General features: G+C 63.0%; 1 protein-coding gene across 6 annotated transcripts in view; it reads left to right on the top strand.

Annotated features, from left to right (window-relative positions):
- The window catches only part of RASA3 (RAS p21 protein activator 3), a 77,766-nt gene that overhangs the window by 50,976 nt on the left and 12,686 nt on the right, over positions 1-14,104 (top strand). For all 6 annotated transcript variants that reach the window (XM_072976608.1, XM_072976605.1, XM_072976609.1 and 3 more), the window contains 11 exons: positions 1,151-1,227; positions 4,785-4,865; positions 5,180-5,252; positions 6,148-6,224; positions 8,121-8,225; positions 10,018-10,174; positions 10,570-10,718; positions 11,310-11,424; positions 12,097-12,171; positions 12,814-12,937; positions 13,879-13,985. In XM_072976608.1, coding sequence (XP_072832709.1) covers positions 1,151-1,227; positions 4,785-4,865; positions 5,180-5,252; positions 6,148-6,224; positions 8,121-8,225; positions 10,018-10,174; positions 10,570-10,718; positions 11,310-11,424; positions 12,097-12,171; positions 12,814-12,937; positions 13,879-13,985 — 1,140 coding nt within the window. The remainder of the gene's footprint in view (positions 1-1,150; positions 1,228-4,784; positions 4,866-5,179; positions 5,253-6,147; positions 6,225-8,120; positions 8,226-10,017; positions 10,175-10,569; positions 10,719-11,309; positions 11,425-12,096; positions 12,172-12,813; positions 12,938-13,878; positions 13,986-14,104) is intronic.

Genomic DNA, 14,104 nt, shown 5'->3' with positions numbered 1-14,104 from the left:
TTTTCTGAGCCAGTGGATCCCGGAGCCTCTGGTCTGGAGGCGTGGCTCTAGCTAGGGTGCTCCCTGCACCCCTCCACCCCACTGGCGGGCCCCTCCTCATAATCAGTGCTGCTGGCATTTTCTCAGAACACTTTCCTGGGGGCTCACCCCAAGCCCAGAAACAGCGGCAGGACGACTCTGGTACCGTTTAGACCTGGCCGTGGGAGCTGCCTTTTCTGGGGCAGAGGAGCCCCTTGTCCTGGGACAGCAGCCGGTCTAGACTCTATGCTGCTGGCCAGGCCAAGCCCGGAACTGGGGTTTCTTCTGGAGAGGCCAGCACGTTCTCCAGGCAGACGCCCTGGGCCGGGCAGGAGTGGACAGAGCGCCAGGTGGCCAGTCGCTCGGAGAGGAGGGGAGAGGCTGCTCAGGGCCAGGGAGGGGTATCTCTGCTTCTGCCGAGGGGAATTGTAGAGCAGTGACAGGAGGCATCCTGCCCCCCACCCCTGTGCCCCCGGCAGCCAGCATCCCACCATGTCCCTGGTCCTCCTGAGACGAGATGGCCATCGCTGGCTCCCCAGGCTGCCGAGCCCAGAGTTTAGTCAGAAGGGGCTTCAGGACGATAGATCCTGTTGAGTTCCATGTCTGATTCTTACCCGGAAACACTTGTGTCCTGCCTCCTCTGGCTGGACTTTTGGGAGCTGGCCTGTCTGCTTCTGTCTTTGTGGCCCCACTCGCTGTGGGCAGAAACAGCCCATCCTGCCCTGTGACTCGCCGATCTGCCCTCTTCCCGGAAGCACCCAGGATCCTTGACTTCCCTCCTGAAGAGCAGGACTCGGGTTCCTGGCCTCTGGTCCGACCTCGGGTGGGCACAGAAGCATCGGGTCATGGGGCAGAGCTGCGCCGCCCCCCCCGAGGCTGCGGGGGCAGCAGAGTGAACACGGCCCAAAGCGACAGCCACACACTGAGCTGCTGCTCCCTGAGCGCCTGCTGCTCCCTGAGCTCCGGCTCTTTGTGCTGTTTGACCAGCTGTCAGCGGAGCTGGAGCCTTTAACTCTCGGGGATCCAAATTGGGCGGGTGGACATGCGGCAGACCCCACGCGTCTGTGACTGCAGACCCAAGCTCCCTGCTGCACAAGGCTGCCCCGTGACCCCGTGTCCTTGTGTCTTTCAGGGCAAGGTCCACCTGGAGCTGAGGCTGAGTGAGGTCATCACTGACTCAGGCATCGTCTGCCACAAGCTGGCCACGCGGTAAGAGACGGGATGGCCCCCGTGGCCCGTCTGCGGGGAGTACATCCAACCTCCAGGGAGTGGGGTGGGTTGGGTTTTTCAACAAGTGAGTCAGGATTTCCAGCCTTGAGGACTCCCTCGGCGGTGTTCTTAACATCTTCATAACACGAATGCCCATCCCAGAGGCGACAGAGTCACTCAGTGCAACTCCAGGCTAAGAGGCTGGGGTCGCAGCCCTGGCGTCACACACGGAAATGGCAAGGTGGGGTGCCCATGCCTGACCTCTGACCCCAACCCCGAGTCCAAGGCCCCTCCTACTCCCACATGCTTAGTGAGTGTGCGCGTGTGTGTGTGCAGCTCTGTGCATGTGTCTGAGTTTGTGGTGGACTCTTGACCTCTAGGGCCTCAGACCCTCGGGTGGTCTGGAGGAAGCTGGCCTCAGGAAGGCTGGACACACGCAGGACTCCCCGCGGGCCCTCTGACCACAGCGAGGGCTTTGGTGCGCTCCCCGTGGACAATCTGCTCCCACTGCCTGCCCCGCGGGCCCCGCATGTGTCTTTACCAAACACACTGGCCAGTCTTGCAGGATCAGTGGGCAGCGGTCAGGAGTTGTGCGCCGCCCCTCCCGCAAGCACCCCACGGGTGCTGCAGAGTTCGGTGGCTCCTGCAGAGGGAAGGGGCCTGCCCGCCCTGCGGGAAGGGACGTGACCCTCTGGTGTGGGGGGCCCGCCGGAGACAGGACAGCTGGGCGGCTGTCCTGTCTTCGAGGGCACCTGCTACCGGCCAGCGAGGGCTTCAACAGATTTGGTGACACCCTTTTCTTGGGCTTAGGAAATGCTGGCAAAGCCTCCAAGTTCAGCTTTAGGTTTCCACGGTCTCTGGCCACCAGCAGGCCTGGGGGAGGGGGAGCAAGGTCCCCCGTTGTCTGTTGTCCAAGGGGGTCCTGCCCCAGCTGCCCACAGCATAGTCTGCTCACGTTCATCGTCTGATGGCTGAAGACGGCCCGGTCAGCTCAGGCTGCAGGGCTGTCCCCGTAGCACCTGCAGGAGGGCACGGTGTGGACACATGCAGGGCACGCGTGGGACGTGGTGAGGGCTCTCGTCTGGAGTGGTGGACATGAGCTCAGTGATCTCCTTCATTTTCCCTTTTCTTCTTGAAATAGTTGCTGTGCCCTCGGGTCCAGTGGCCGTGAGGCGAGAGCTGCCTGTTTTCTTGTAGTTTATCCCATGTTGAAAAAAGACTTGACGTGAGCCTCACACAGAGCAATGCAGCTGTGTCAGTGGTGGGGAGACGGAGGGACAGGCGGGCGGAGAGCAGGAGGGTGAGCACAGGGGGTGTGGGCCAGGACCCTGTCCTGAGGGTGGCCCCACCTCTGACGGCGGAGGGTGGAAGTGAACCGTCTGTCTGGGAAGAGCAGTCCTGAGCGGGTGACCACAGGTGCAGCGCCCAGAGCAGGAGGATGGGCGCTGCAGTGAGGAACCTCCCCAGCGACATCACAGCTACCTGCCCCGCTGTCCCTGCTGTCTCCCCACCCCACCAAGCCCCGAGTTGACCTTGCAGAACCCCATTCGTGGCCACTGCGGACTCGGGGATCTGGTCTCACTCAGCTTGTGGGGACCCGCTCATCCTTGGACCCCCTCAGCTCCAGGAAGCTCGGGTCCCAGATGGCGAATCCCAGCCCCTGCCATTTAGAGACACCTGCCTTCTGTGTCCAGCCTGTTCTTTTGGGTCAGGGTGGCTTGTAACCTTGGAAGCACCTGCTCTCCTCATCCCTGAGGGGTCTTGAAGGGTCTTCACTGCCGCTTTGAGGGAGGTGGGGTGTCCATCACCCATCCCAGTGAGGAGGTCTGTTGGCCCTGCACCCCACTGTGTGTCCAGCTGGAGGAGGAGGACGGGCAGCCAGCTTAGTGGGAAGCTTTGCTTCCTTTGTCCATAAAGTGGGAACGAAGGCGTCTGGCCTTCCTGCGCTGGAGCCCCCCCCCCCCCCCCGAGCGTCTGTGCTCACGGCTCCATGCCCGTCCCTGGACGTGTGTCCGAGATGTGGCGAGAGCTCAGAAAATACTTGTTTAGAGATGAGGTAGTTCCTGGAGAGAGGAGGTGACCAGGACAGGGTCAGCAGTGGGGGAGAAGCAGAAATGCTCCAGAAAGAGTGAAGAGAGAGGGCTGGGAACACGGGCTAAGGCTGGTGGAAACTGTGGGCCCTCACGAGACCCAGCCTGTCTCACGGGGGCTCCAGACAAAGTGCCAGAGAAATGGAGAGAGGGGTCCATCAGACCACTCCCAGCTCAGGACAGGCCTGAGCTGCGTGGAGGAGGAACCGGGAGACAGAGGCCTTGCCTGGTCAGGAGCGTCCGGTGATGGGTCAGCACCTCGAGGCTTCCCAGGAAGGTGGAAGCTGCCCAGGCCGCCTGGCTTCCCCAAGTGCAAGGGACCCGTGGTCTCCCAACTTCAGACATGAGGGAGAATGGCACAGCCAGACCCTCAACGCCCTAGTGTGGGGTTAGGGCTTCTGCCTCCTGCCAGGCAGTCACTGGGGCTGGACGCCGTCAAGTGAGCTGTCCAGATGGTGGGTGGTCAGCCCCGAGTTGGGGCAGACAAGGTGAGCCAGGGGCTGGCTCTTGTCCTGGGGGTGCAACCAGGCATGGGCAGCGGGGTCTCCCAGGCGAAGCCTGAGGTGGGTGAGGAGACAGACTGGGGCTGTGGGTCAAGGCCACTGTGAGTGTGTCCTGGAGGGGGGACTTGGTGCTCCCTGGGCCTGCGTGGACGCCCAAGGTGGGGCACCTCAGGCCTGGGGTCATTCGAATCTCCCCCCGCCCAGTGGAAGGCCCTGTTCTCACTTGGACACTCAGCATGGACGTCAGGGGCCGCACCAGGCAGTGGGGCAAGGCTGCTGGCACCTCCCTGACAACAGTTGCTCCTCAAACCAGAGACCCCTGACCGCAGATAGCATGAGGGCCAGATGACCCCAGGATCTGGGCACCCACAGCATGACGTTCACAGGGTCCCACATCTGCTCAACACAGGCCGGCCAGGAGCAGGAGCAGGCACAGTCCAGCAACAGACCAGGGTGATAGGTGATGGGGTAGTAACCAGGGCGGGTGTGACTGCCATCTAGGAGCAAAGGGAGCCCCAGCCCGCAGCAGGGTCAGGGGAGGGAAGCCTGACACAGGTCTCCCGCTGCGAGGGGTGTGAAGGAGGCAACCCCAGGCTGCAGCTGTCGTGCCCTCGCCTGCAGGGCCGTGGTCCCCACCAATGACTCAGACATAACCCCAGACCCCACCTGGCAGGACTGCGGGAGACAAAACTCTCCAGCCACTCCTCAGAAGTGGGGCTGAGCATCACTGCAGAAGTCACCAGAGCCATGTCCTGCTCAGCCAAGGCCACTCTGCCCTTCCTGGGAATGCACACACACTTTCTCCTGCCCCCAGACGGTCCCGGGCAGGGACGGTCAGCTCTGCCCACGCGTGGCTCTTGGCTCGAAGCTGCTGAGACAGCTGACAGCTCGGACCCTGGGGCAGTCTTGGGAGGTGGCTGTGGGCCTCCTGTCCCCTGCTGACCCTTCCCACCTCTCTCCTCAGGATCCTTGAGTGCCAGGGCCTCCCCATCGTGAACGGGCAGTGTGACCCCTACGCCACGGTGACACTGGCAGGACCGTACAGGCAAGTGTGGCCGGGGGAGGGCGTGGGCATGGGAGGCGATGAGGGTCGTTCAGTGGGGGCGTGGGGAGCCCAGACATGGAGGATTTTGTGTCCTTTGTTGCCCCGAAGTTGCTTCCTGAGAAAGAAACCTTGTGTTCTTCACAGCGAGTATTTTTGGCTCAGTAGAGGTTCCTGGTTTGCATACCATCTGGGCTCAGAGACAAACAGGAACCTTCGGAGATGCGTTGCTCACGCACTTGGTGGCTCACCTCAGGCTGGCAGGTTTAGTGTCAGCCATGCTGTTTCCACCCTAATCCTTCCTCCCACGACTGCAGGTCGGAAGCAAAGAAGACAAAAGTGAAAAAGAAGACCAACAACCCCCAGTTCGACGAAGTGTTTTACTTTGAGGTTGGTGTTTGGGGGCCGGTGTGATTGAACCCACCCCCAGAGTCTGGCAGAGTCTGGCAGAATCTGGGTCCGAAGGCCTCCAGCACGCCCTTCCAAGAGTTCCATCTGGCACACGGGAGACCCCCTCCAGCCTGCAGCTCCGATTTCCCTGGAAGAAAGGCCACTTGTTGCTTCCAGCAGAACCCAGTTTTCAGTTGAATGCTGACAAATTAATACTTTCCAAGTTATCGAGCCTTTGGGGGTTTACCGTTTGTTAGGTTGGGGCTTTGTGTCTTCTGCCTCTTCCCTGAGCCGGGAGGGGGCTTGTTTCCCCAGAAATAGTGAGGTCTTGATGCAAAAGAGCAGCTGCAGGCAGACAAGACACCCCTGGAGCTCTCAGAATATGGGTCCCCCGGACAGGTCGGACGGCGCGCCCAGGGCAGGACAGCAGGAAGAAGGCCCAGAGGCCCCGAGCTTGTCCCAGGCGCCCTGTCCCAGGCGGGCAGCGGGCCGCGGGCAGGGCTTCCCCGGGAGTCTGCAGGCCCAGCGGGCGTGTGGAGCACCAGGCTGCGGGGGTCTGTCTAGGTGTAGTGAGGCTGGGGCCAGAAGGCGGAGTTTTGGGAAATGAGATGAAGGGTGCGTTAGGGCCAGCAGAGGACCTGGGCCTTTCCCCACTGTCCTTGGCCCCCACGTCTCTCAGGTGCGGGGGCTGCAATCTCCCCGTCTGGTAGCCCTGGAGAGGGTGTGGAGGGAGGACCCGAGGCTGAGGTGAAGAGCCGCCTCTGTCCCTGGACGGTCCCTTTGCAGCTGGGCCACAAGACTCCAGCCGAGTGGGTCCCCAGAGGCAGGGTGTGCATGCAGGACGGAGTGTGGGTGTGAGTGGGCGGCAGGCCCAGCGCTGTCCCCCTGCCCCCAGGTGACCCGACCCTGCAGCTACAGCCGCAAGTCCCACTTCGACTTCGAGGAGGAGGACGTGGACAAGCTTGAGATCCGGTGAGCGCGTGTGCGGGCGGGTCCCTGCTGGCGGCTGCGCCCCGCCCATCGCACCTCCCGCCTGCCTTTGTTTTGTCCTGACATGGGGGGGGGGTGCAGAGAGAGGGGTTCCTCTTTCTCTGTTACTTTAACACTGGAGTGCTGGAAGTTAGAGCCGGGAACTCCCCAGGTCGCTGGGAGGCGGCTGGACGGGCAGCCCAGGCTTTATGGTCGGCTCCGCGGCACCTTTGGAGGCCAAGGCTTCCTGCCCCTCAGGCGGGCGCGGCCTGGCCTGGCACGGGGTCCTGCCGCTCTAGCCTCGCAGGGAGGTCGGTGTGCAGCCTGCACACGTCACCCTAGAGGTCGAGGGTCGCAGCATCCACTTGAGGGCCACGCAGCCCTGAGTAGTAGCCCCCACTAGGGTGGGAGACCCGAGTCACAGTGGGGGGCTGGCCACAGTGAAGCCTAACCGGCCCCGTCCCCAAGAACCAGAGGGACTCTCCAGTCTTGACGTGGTTGAAAATTGCTTTCCTGAGGCACCTGAGGTTCCCTGGAAGCACCGTGGGCATTCAGTTGGGGGCGGACTCTGGGTTCCTCCCAAAAACCTGGCTCTGAGCAGTGACCAGGCCCTGGAGTGGGGTTCTGGGCACGGGGGGCGACCAGCAGGTGCAGGGTCGGCCGAGGCTCTTCCCTCCCCTTTGCGGGTCCCTCCACCTCCACGGGCCTTTGTACACACGTCTCGGTTTGAGCCGCGTCCTGAGTGTTTCCAGTCAGTTTCAGTCTTCCATTTCAAAATGTAAACCAGAAGCAGAGTGACCCCAAGTGCTGTGTCCAGGCAAGTCCAGGCCTCAGGCCTTGTTCTAAGCGTGGCTGTGCCCCAGCTGCTCCCTGGACACCAGCCCTGCCCTTTGCTCAGAGAAAGGAGTGTTTCTGAAGGACTGGGCTCTGAATTCAAGGGACGTCCTAGGTGTGTCTGTGAGCACGTGAACTGAGAATATCTGTGAAACGAGGCAGCCTGGTGGCTGGTTTGTCTCATCGCTGAAATGCCACCTGGAGGGTCAGTCTCTGCTTTCTTTGTTTGGAAGGTGCTGTGATGTGGGACATGCGTCCCCTGTGTCCCCCTCGCCCAGACTGCTGCTGCGCTCAGCCTGGCAGGGAAGAAGGGTGGTATCATCTCCTGGAATTCCCCCATGACGCGCCAGTGTGGTCGAGCTGGTCTCAGGTCTTCAGTCCTGAGTGACCAGGGGTTAAATTACAGCCTGTGGGGTGTGCGCAATGTTAACACGGGAATGCCGCCCGTCTGTCATGCACATACAGGCCCCAAACTGAAGGGAGCAGTGAGCATTCTGTCCGAGGGAAAAGGCTGAGTGAGGGTCAGGACACTCAGCAGGAGGGCATGGGCTCTCCACACGGGGCAACCGAGACGTGACCGCCCCGTCAGCCTCCCAGCCGCGATCACACAGGCGGGTCACGAGGTTGGCAGGTGCAGGGACCAAGTGCAGGTGGAGGGAGAGGCGTCAGGGACACCACATGTCCTCCTATGATGGACGTGGGGCGTCCTGGCCGTGAGGTGGGCAGCCTGGCCCATCCCTGGCGGCACCGTTCTCTGCACGTGCCCAGAGGAGCCAGTCCTTGTTCACCCTGCGTCCAGTCCTGCAGGCCGAGGGCACCGTGCCCCCCGGGGCCGTGGTCCTGCTCCACCAGGCCTCCCGGGTGCAGGACACGGACACTGATGGCCTCAGCACCCTGCAGCCCCTCCTGCCCCGCCTGACACGAGGGCGGGGGGACCTCATACGCCGGCTGTGCCCCAGTGGGGGACCAAAGGCTCTGGGTTCTCTGCAGAGAGAGCAGGGGTGCAGGGACCCCCTGCCCCTTCCGGCCTCCCACTAAGAGGCCCGTATGACTGGTGTTTTCCAGGGTGGACCTCTGGAACGCCAGCAACTTGAAGTTCGGGGACGAGTTTCTGGGAGAGCTGCGGATCCCACTCAAAGTGCTGCGGCAGTGTAGCCCCTACGAGGCCTGGTGAGGGCATGGGGGGCCTCCCACTCCCGTCCGCACGGGGCTCAGAGGATGGGGGGCCACGCTGAGCAAGCATCTGAAGGGTGGTGGCTGAGCCTCAGGCAGAGTCCCCTGGCGGGTCACTGAGGGGGCCGCGCCTGCTCTGCCCCCCGCCCCTCCCACTGCACTCTGGACCCTCCGTCTCTGGGGGTGCCCTGGTGCAGGGCGCAGGCCTGCCGGTTTCAGACGAATGTCCACTTATGCCCGACTGGGGTCTCGGCCACCCCCATGCGTCCTGGGGGCCAGGTTTCTGCTCCCCGTGTCCCTTCTTGTCCCTGTGGCACCTTGGCTTCCTGTGACAGTAGTTCATAGGTCACATGGCATCACAGGGAGGAAACGCCAGTGCGAGGCGCCTCAGACACCTTGGTCGCCACGGCCTCACTTCCCACATCTCCTTTAACAGACTCAGGTGGGAGGGGGTGCGGGTCACACGCCACACGTCACACACATGCCTCACGGCACTCACACGGCACACACACGGCACACACATGGCACAGCACACTTCGGAGCCCTGCATACCTGCAGGCTCTCTCTGTGATACTGGTTTGCTTGTGCCCCAAGGGGTGTCCCGCCACCAGGAACCGGAACTGGTGTTTCAGTTCTGTGCAGACGTTAAGCCCGGGGCCCAGCAAGGCTGGACCGCAGGAGGCCCTGCTGGGCTGATGGCCGTGGCCTCAAGACAGAGATGTGACCTGAGTCCCAGGAGGTCGGTGCCTCAGCCAGACACACTCTGCCCACGTTGCACCTCAGGCCACCTGGCCGTGTGCTCAGAGTAGACAGGGTGCCTGCAGGGCCTCCCAGGTGAGCGGAAGAGAAAGGGTGTCTGGTCAGGAGCACAGCGAGGTGACTACGTGCCCGGGCTCTGCCCAGCCAGCAGCACAAGCTCACCGTCCCCTCTGACGTCAGGAGCTCTACCACACGTTTGTGAGAGTCGTTTCATCCAGGCTCTGCTCGTCACAGGCACCTGCTGGGTGTTCACCTTCACGAGTAAATTACCCCGGCGTCCTCCTAAGCTGCTCACGGCTCACCCCTCTCAGGCTGCCTGTCCCTGCCACTGTTCCACTTTCCCACCTCCACCTGAGTCTGAGGCTCTGTGGTCAGCCTGATAACAAACATCCCATGCAGGCCGCCTGCACAGACCCTGCAGGGTGCGTCAGGTGGGAGACCCCCCCCAGGTGCACAGACCCTGCAGGGTGCGTCAGGTGGGAGACCCCCCCAGGTGCACAGACCCTGCAGGGGGATGTCAGGTGGGAGACCCCCCCCAGGTGCACAGACCCTGCAGGGGGATGTCAGGTGGGAGACCCCCCCCCAGGCGCACAGACCCTGCAGGGTGCGTCAGGTGGGAGACCCCCCCCAGGTGCACAGACCCTGCAGGGTGCGTCAGGTGAGAGACCTCCCCCAGGTGCACAGACCCGGCAGGGGGATGTCAGGTGGGAGACCCCCCCAGGTGCACAGACCCGGCAGGGGGTGTCAGGTGGGAGACCTCCCCCAGGTGCACAGACCCGGCAGGGGGTGTCAGGTGGGAGACCCCCCCCAGGCGCACAGACCCTGCAGGGGGTGTCAGGTGGGAGACCCCCCAGGTGCACATACCCTGCAGGGGGTGTCCTGCAGAATCTCCCAGAGCCCCTCTCCTCAGAATCTACACCACCGGAGGCTGGAGGACCACATGGAGCAGGGTGTGGACTGACCCTGGAGGGAACTAGCCCCTGGAGGGTGTGGCTGCCTCACGCTGCCTCGTCCCCTTGTCCTGTGCCAGGTACTTCCTTCAGCCCCGAGACAATGGCAGTAAGAGCCTGAAGCCGGGGGACCTGGGGTCTCTGCGGCTGAACGTGGTCTACACAGAAGACCATGTCTTCTCCTCCGACTACTACGGCCCGCTGCGGGACCTGCTGTTGAGGTCTGCGGACGTGGAGGTACTGCGTGTGCGGCACGCCCCAGGGCCCTGCCCCCGTGCTCAGGGCCAGCTGCGCCCCCTTTGCTGGGCTGGGAGCCCTCACACCCACTGCGTCCAGAGCTGGGGGTAGCCCAGCATGGCTGGCGACTTACCCTTAGTTTGACGGGGACCCCAAGGTCATGAGTCCTCTGCTCGCCGGCCCTGGTGCTGGACGTGGGGGCGCAGGGGAGGCACAGGCCCAGCAGGCCCACCCGGAGCACGTGTGTAGATTGGAGGTTTTGATGGGGGTTTTCATGAAAGATGTGTTTTTCTGCCTCAACTAAGAGCACATTCACTGTGATGGGAGGGACCACCGAGCTAGTGGGCTGCGCGGGTCTGGGCTCCTTCACCCTCCTTAACCCGCTGTCTCCCCAGCCCGTCTCGGCGTCTGCAGCCCACATCCTGGGCGAGGTGTGCAGGGAGAAGCAGGAGGCGGCAGTCCCGCTGGTGCGGCTCCTCCTGCACTATGGCCGGGTGGTGCCTTTCATCTGCGCTATCGCCAGCGCCGAGGTCCGGCGGACCCAGTGAGTGTGGCCCCGGGTCAGGCCTGAGTCCGGTGAGGGGCAGGGCAGGGGGCCAGGCGCTGGAGGATTCCCGGGGACAGGTTTCCTCCAGAGATACACTCCCCACTCCCCATTTCAAAGATGTGCTTTTTCTCTGGAAACCCCAGGCCTCAAGGCAGGAAGGGGTGAGGAGCACCCGTTGCCCCGAGGGGCTCGGTGCCTGAGGTGGGAGCTGCGAATCAGTCTTAAGCCCACCTCAAGCCCACGGCAGAGGCCGGGCCGCCTTGGCTCCAGGGCCTGTGGCCATTCCAGGGAGGCGGGTTCTGCTGGGGCGGGGCACCCTGGGACCGTCAGAACAGAAGGATGTGGAGTGTGCCCTGGGGGAGGGTGCCCTGTGACCTCCTGTGCTGACCTAGACCCAGAGGAGCAGAAGGGCCCTCAAAGCGCAGAACGAGGAGGTGCCCGTTGGTGGTGGCCGTGGGTGTGTTGGCCTTTGGCGGTGGATGGGTTCGTTGCACAGGCAGGCGAGCCCAGCTCAGGACTCCCAGCCGTGAGGCGTCGGTCAGGGCAGCCTCTGCCTGGGACACCTCGCTACTGGTGACTGTTGTGCAGGGACCCCAACACCATTTTCCGAGGAAACTCACTGACATCCAAGTGCATCGACGAGACGATGAAGCTGGCAGGGATGCAGTACCTGCATGACACCCTTAAGCCCACCATTGAGGAGGTGAGGGCAAGGGGGCGGGACAGGGCCCGGAGCCCGCAGACCCTACTTCCCCGTCAGCTTCTCCCCGGCCGCCCCTGGGGACCTGCCAGTGAGTCCCAGATCCTTCCACGTTTTCTCAAATCAGACAAACACTTAAGAAAGCTCATGTTTCTGCTAAGATAGAAGGACATGGGAGAGAAAACCCGTCCTTCAGAGGACACCCCCCGCCCAAGTTCGCCAGGTGGGCGGAGATGGCCTCTGCTGTCTCCCACCGGTGGTCAGACAACCAGGGAGGAGTGACTGGCCTCCCCTCCAGAGGACAGCTTCTCTCACACCGCCCGCCGGGGACGCCAGTGTAGGCAGCGCATCCCCAGAAGTGTCGCAAAAGCAATGAGAGACCATTGAGGATATGGTTCTGGTTTGACCTCTGTGCCAAATCCGGGCAGAACTTTAAAGTGAGAACATTACTAAACTTGGTGAACCTGATCTCATGCAGAACAGTCTTAGGAAAGGCTGTTCCCCCAGGGCCCGAGGCCTCGCACCCCTCAGTGTCCTGGCCACGACCCCACGTGCTCCTTGTGGCGTCCGTCACGTGGTGGCTGTTCTGGACCCACTGCGATGTCCGCGGGGCTGTCCACCCGCTGGCGCTCTGTAGTGGGCTCACACTCTCTGGGTTGTGAATGCTCTTTGCAGATTTGTCAGAGTCACAAGTCCTGTGAGATTGACCCCGTGCGGCTGAAGGAACATGAAAGCCTGGAGAGCAACATGGTGAGGCCAGAGGGATGGGGCCCAGCAGGAGGGCGGGTGAGGGCAGATGTTCAGGGACAGCCTCACCGCCCAGCTGCCACCTCATCTGCCTCCACTTTGCTGCTAACCCGCTCTGCACCCTCGTGCTCCCCAAAGAGCCGGGAGCTCCCCTGTGGGGTGGAGCCGGCTCCTCACCTCAGCAAGCATGGGTCCCCACCTGGGCCGCCTCCTGCTGCTCCCAGAGCTCTGGCCCACTTTTTAAAAGAGCAGAATCCTTGTTTAATCTTTCCATGTGGTTTCTTCATGAAGGCTGATGGGGTGGCAGGGCGGAGGAAACGCAACATGCCCCTTCATCTCTAGTTGTTTCCATGAGTCACTGTGACTGGCCAGCACCCGGGTCCTTCCCTGTGACCGGGAGTCAACCCTCCCCCTCCCTTCCCCTCCCATCCCCTCCCCTCCCTCTCCCCTCCCCTGACCCCTCCCACTCCCCTGCCTCCTCCCCTCTCCTGCCTTCTCTCCTCTCCTGCCCTCTCCCCTCCCTTGTCCCCTCTCCTTCTTCTGCCCTTACCTCTCCGCAGTGGTGGGGGGCTCTGAGCAGCCAGCGGGTCAGCCGAGGGAGGGCCGGGTGCAGGCAGCGCTCATCACCCCGCCCCCCCATTACAGGAGAACCTGCGGCAGTATGTTGACCGCATCTTCAACGTCATTACCAAGTCGGGGGTGAGCTGCCCCACTGTCATGTGTGACATTTTCTTCTCCCTGCGAGAGGCAGCCGCCAAGCGCTTCCAAGGTAAGTGCCCTGGGCTGCCAGGGCTCCCCCGTCTGCGCTCACCCCTGTGTGAGCTAGGGCCGCGCTGTGTCGCAGTGTTTCATTCGGGCCTTTGCAGCAAGAGAAGCCACCTTTCAGCTCAGCACCCAGTGTCCTTGGACTCTGCTTTGCTGCATTTTCCAGAAAGACAGGATGAGCCCTTTGTGTCACTGGGCCGGGAGGGAACCCAAAGGAGAGTCTCCTTTTCCGTTATGCTGGTTCCTCAGGGGGCTGCCAGGAGCCACCCTGTACAGACCTCTGCGGGGGCAAAGCAGCGTCCTGCCCCGGAGGCGGGCGTCAGATTCCCTGAGGGCCTGCACGTGGCGTGCCAGCACGGCCTGGGCCAGGCTTCCCAGGCCGAGGAGAGGGCAGTGCCATTTGGTGCCCTGCCTGGTCCAAGAGGCCCCGCCCCAACCCTGCCCACCCTTCCCCAGGGAGCCGTGAGTCAGCGCAGTGTGTGGTGCTGCAGCCCCCAGGGCGATCCCCACAGGCCAGACAGAAGGCCCCACGCCTGCTGGGCACTGCGTCCTCTCCAGCAATGGGGCCTGTACTGGGCCCTCCACGGACAGGAGCCCTGCTTTCAGGGAGTGAGGCTCCGTCCGGCACTGGGAGGGCAGTTACCCAGCACACCTGAGCCCCAGACCCCTTTGAGAGGAGATGAACAAGTCATACCCTCCTGCTCAGCTGTGGCAAACCACCCACCCAGCCATCTCGGCATCGCAGCACCAGGGCTGGTGAGCGGTCCTGTCTGTTGCAGCCCAGCTGCTGGACAGAGCTGAGCTTTTAGCAGCAGAGACAGAGACAGAGCGGGGCAGGGGCTGCAAGCTGGCCCTCGCCTCCGGGAGGCCCTCAGAGGAGTGGGGCTCTGGTCACAGGCGCCCCGCCCAAGGCCCACTGCTGTCCTCTCCCTGTGCTGGCCGCAGACGACCTGGACGTGAGGTACACGGCCGTCAGCAGCTTCATCTTCCTGAGATTCTTCGCTCCAGCCATCCTGTCCCCCAACCTCTTCCAGCTCACGCCCCACCACACGGTACGTCAGCATCCGGCCATGGGAACTGGTCGGCCAGGCCTGGACCATCCAGCCCTCCTGACCCAGCAGGTGGCTTGGGCAGGGTCTGTGGAGCCGTGTGAGGGCAGAGGCAGCACCAC

The sequence above is a fragment of the Vicugna pacos genome, chromosome 14, assembly GCF_048564905.1.
Source record: "Vicugna pacos chromosome 14, VicPac4, whole genome shotgun sequence".
Taxonomy (NCBI): domain Eukaryota; kingdom Metazoa; phylum Chordata; class Mammalia; order Artiodactyla; family Camelidae; genus Vicugna; species Vicugna pacos.
The sequence above is the reverse complement of the archived record's forward strand: the minus strand, read 5'-3'. Positions and strand labels throughout refer to the sequence as shown.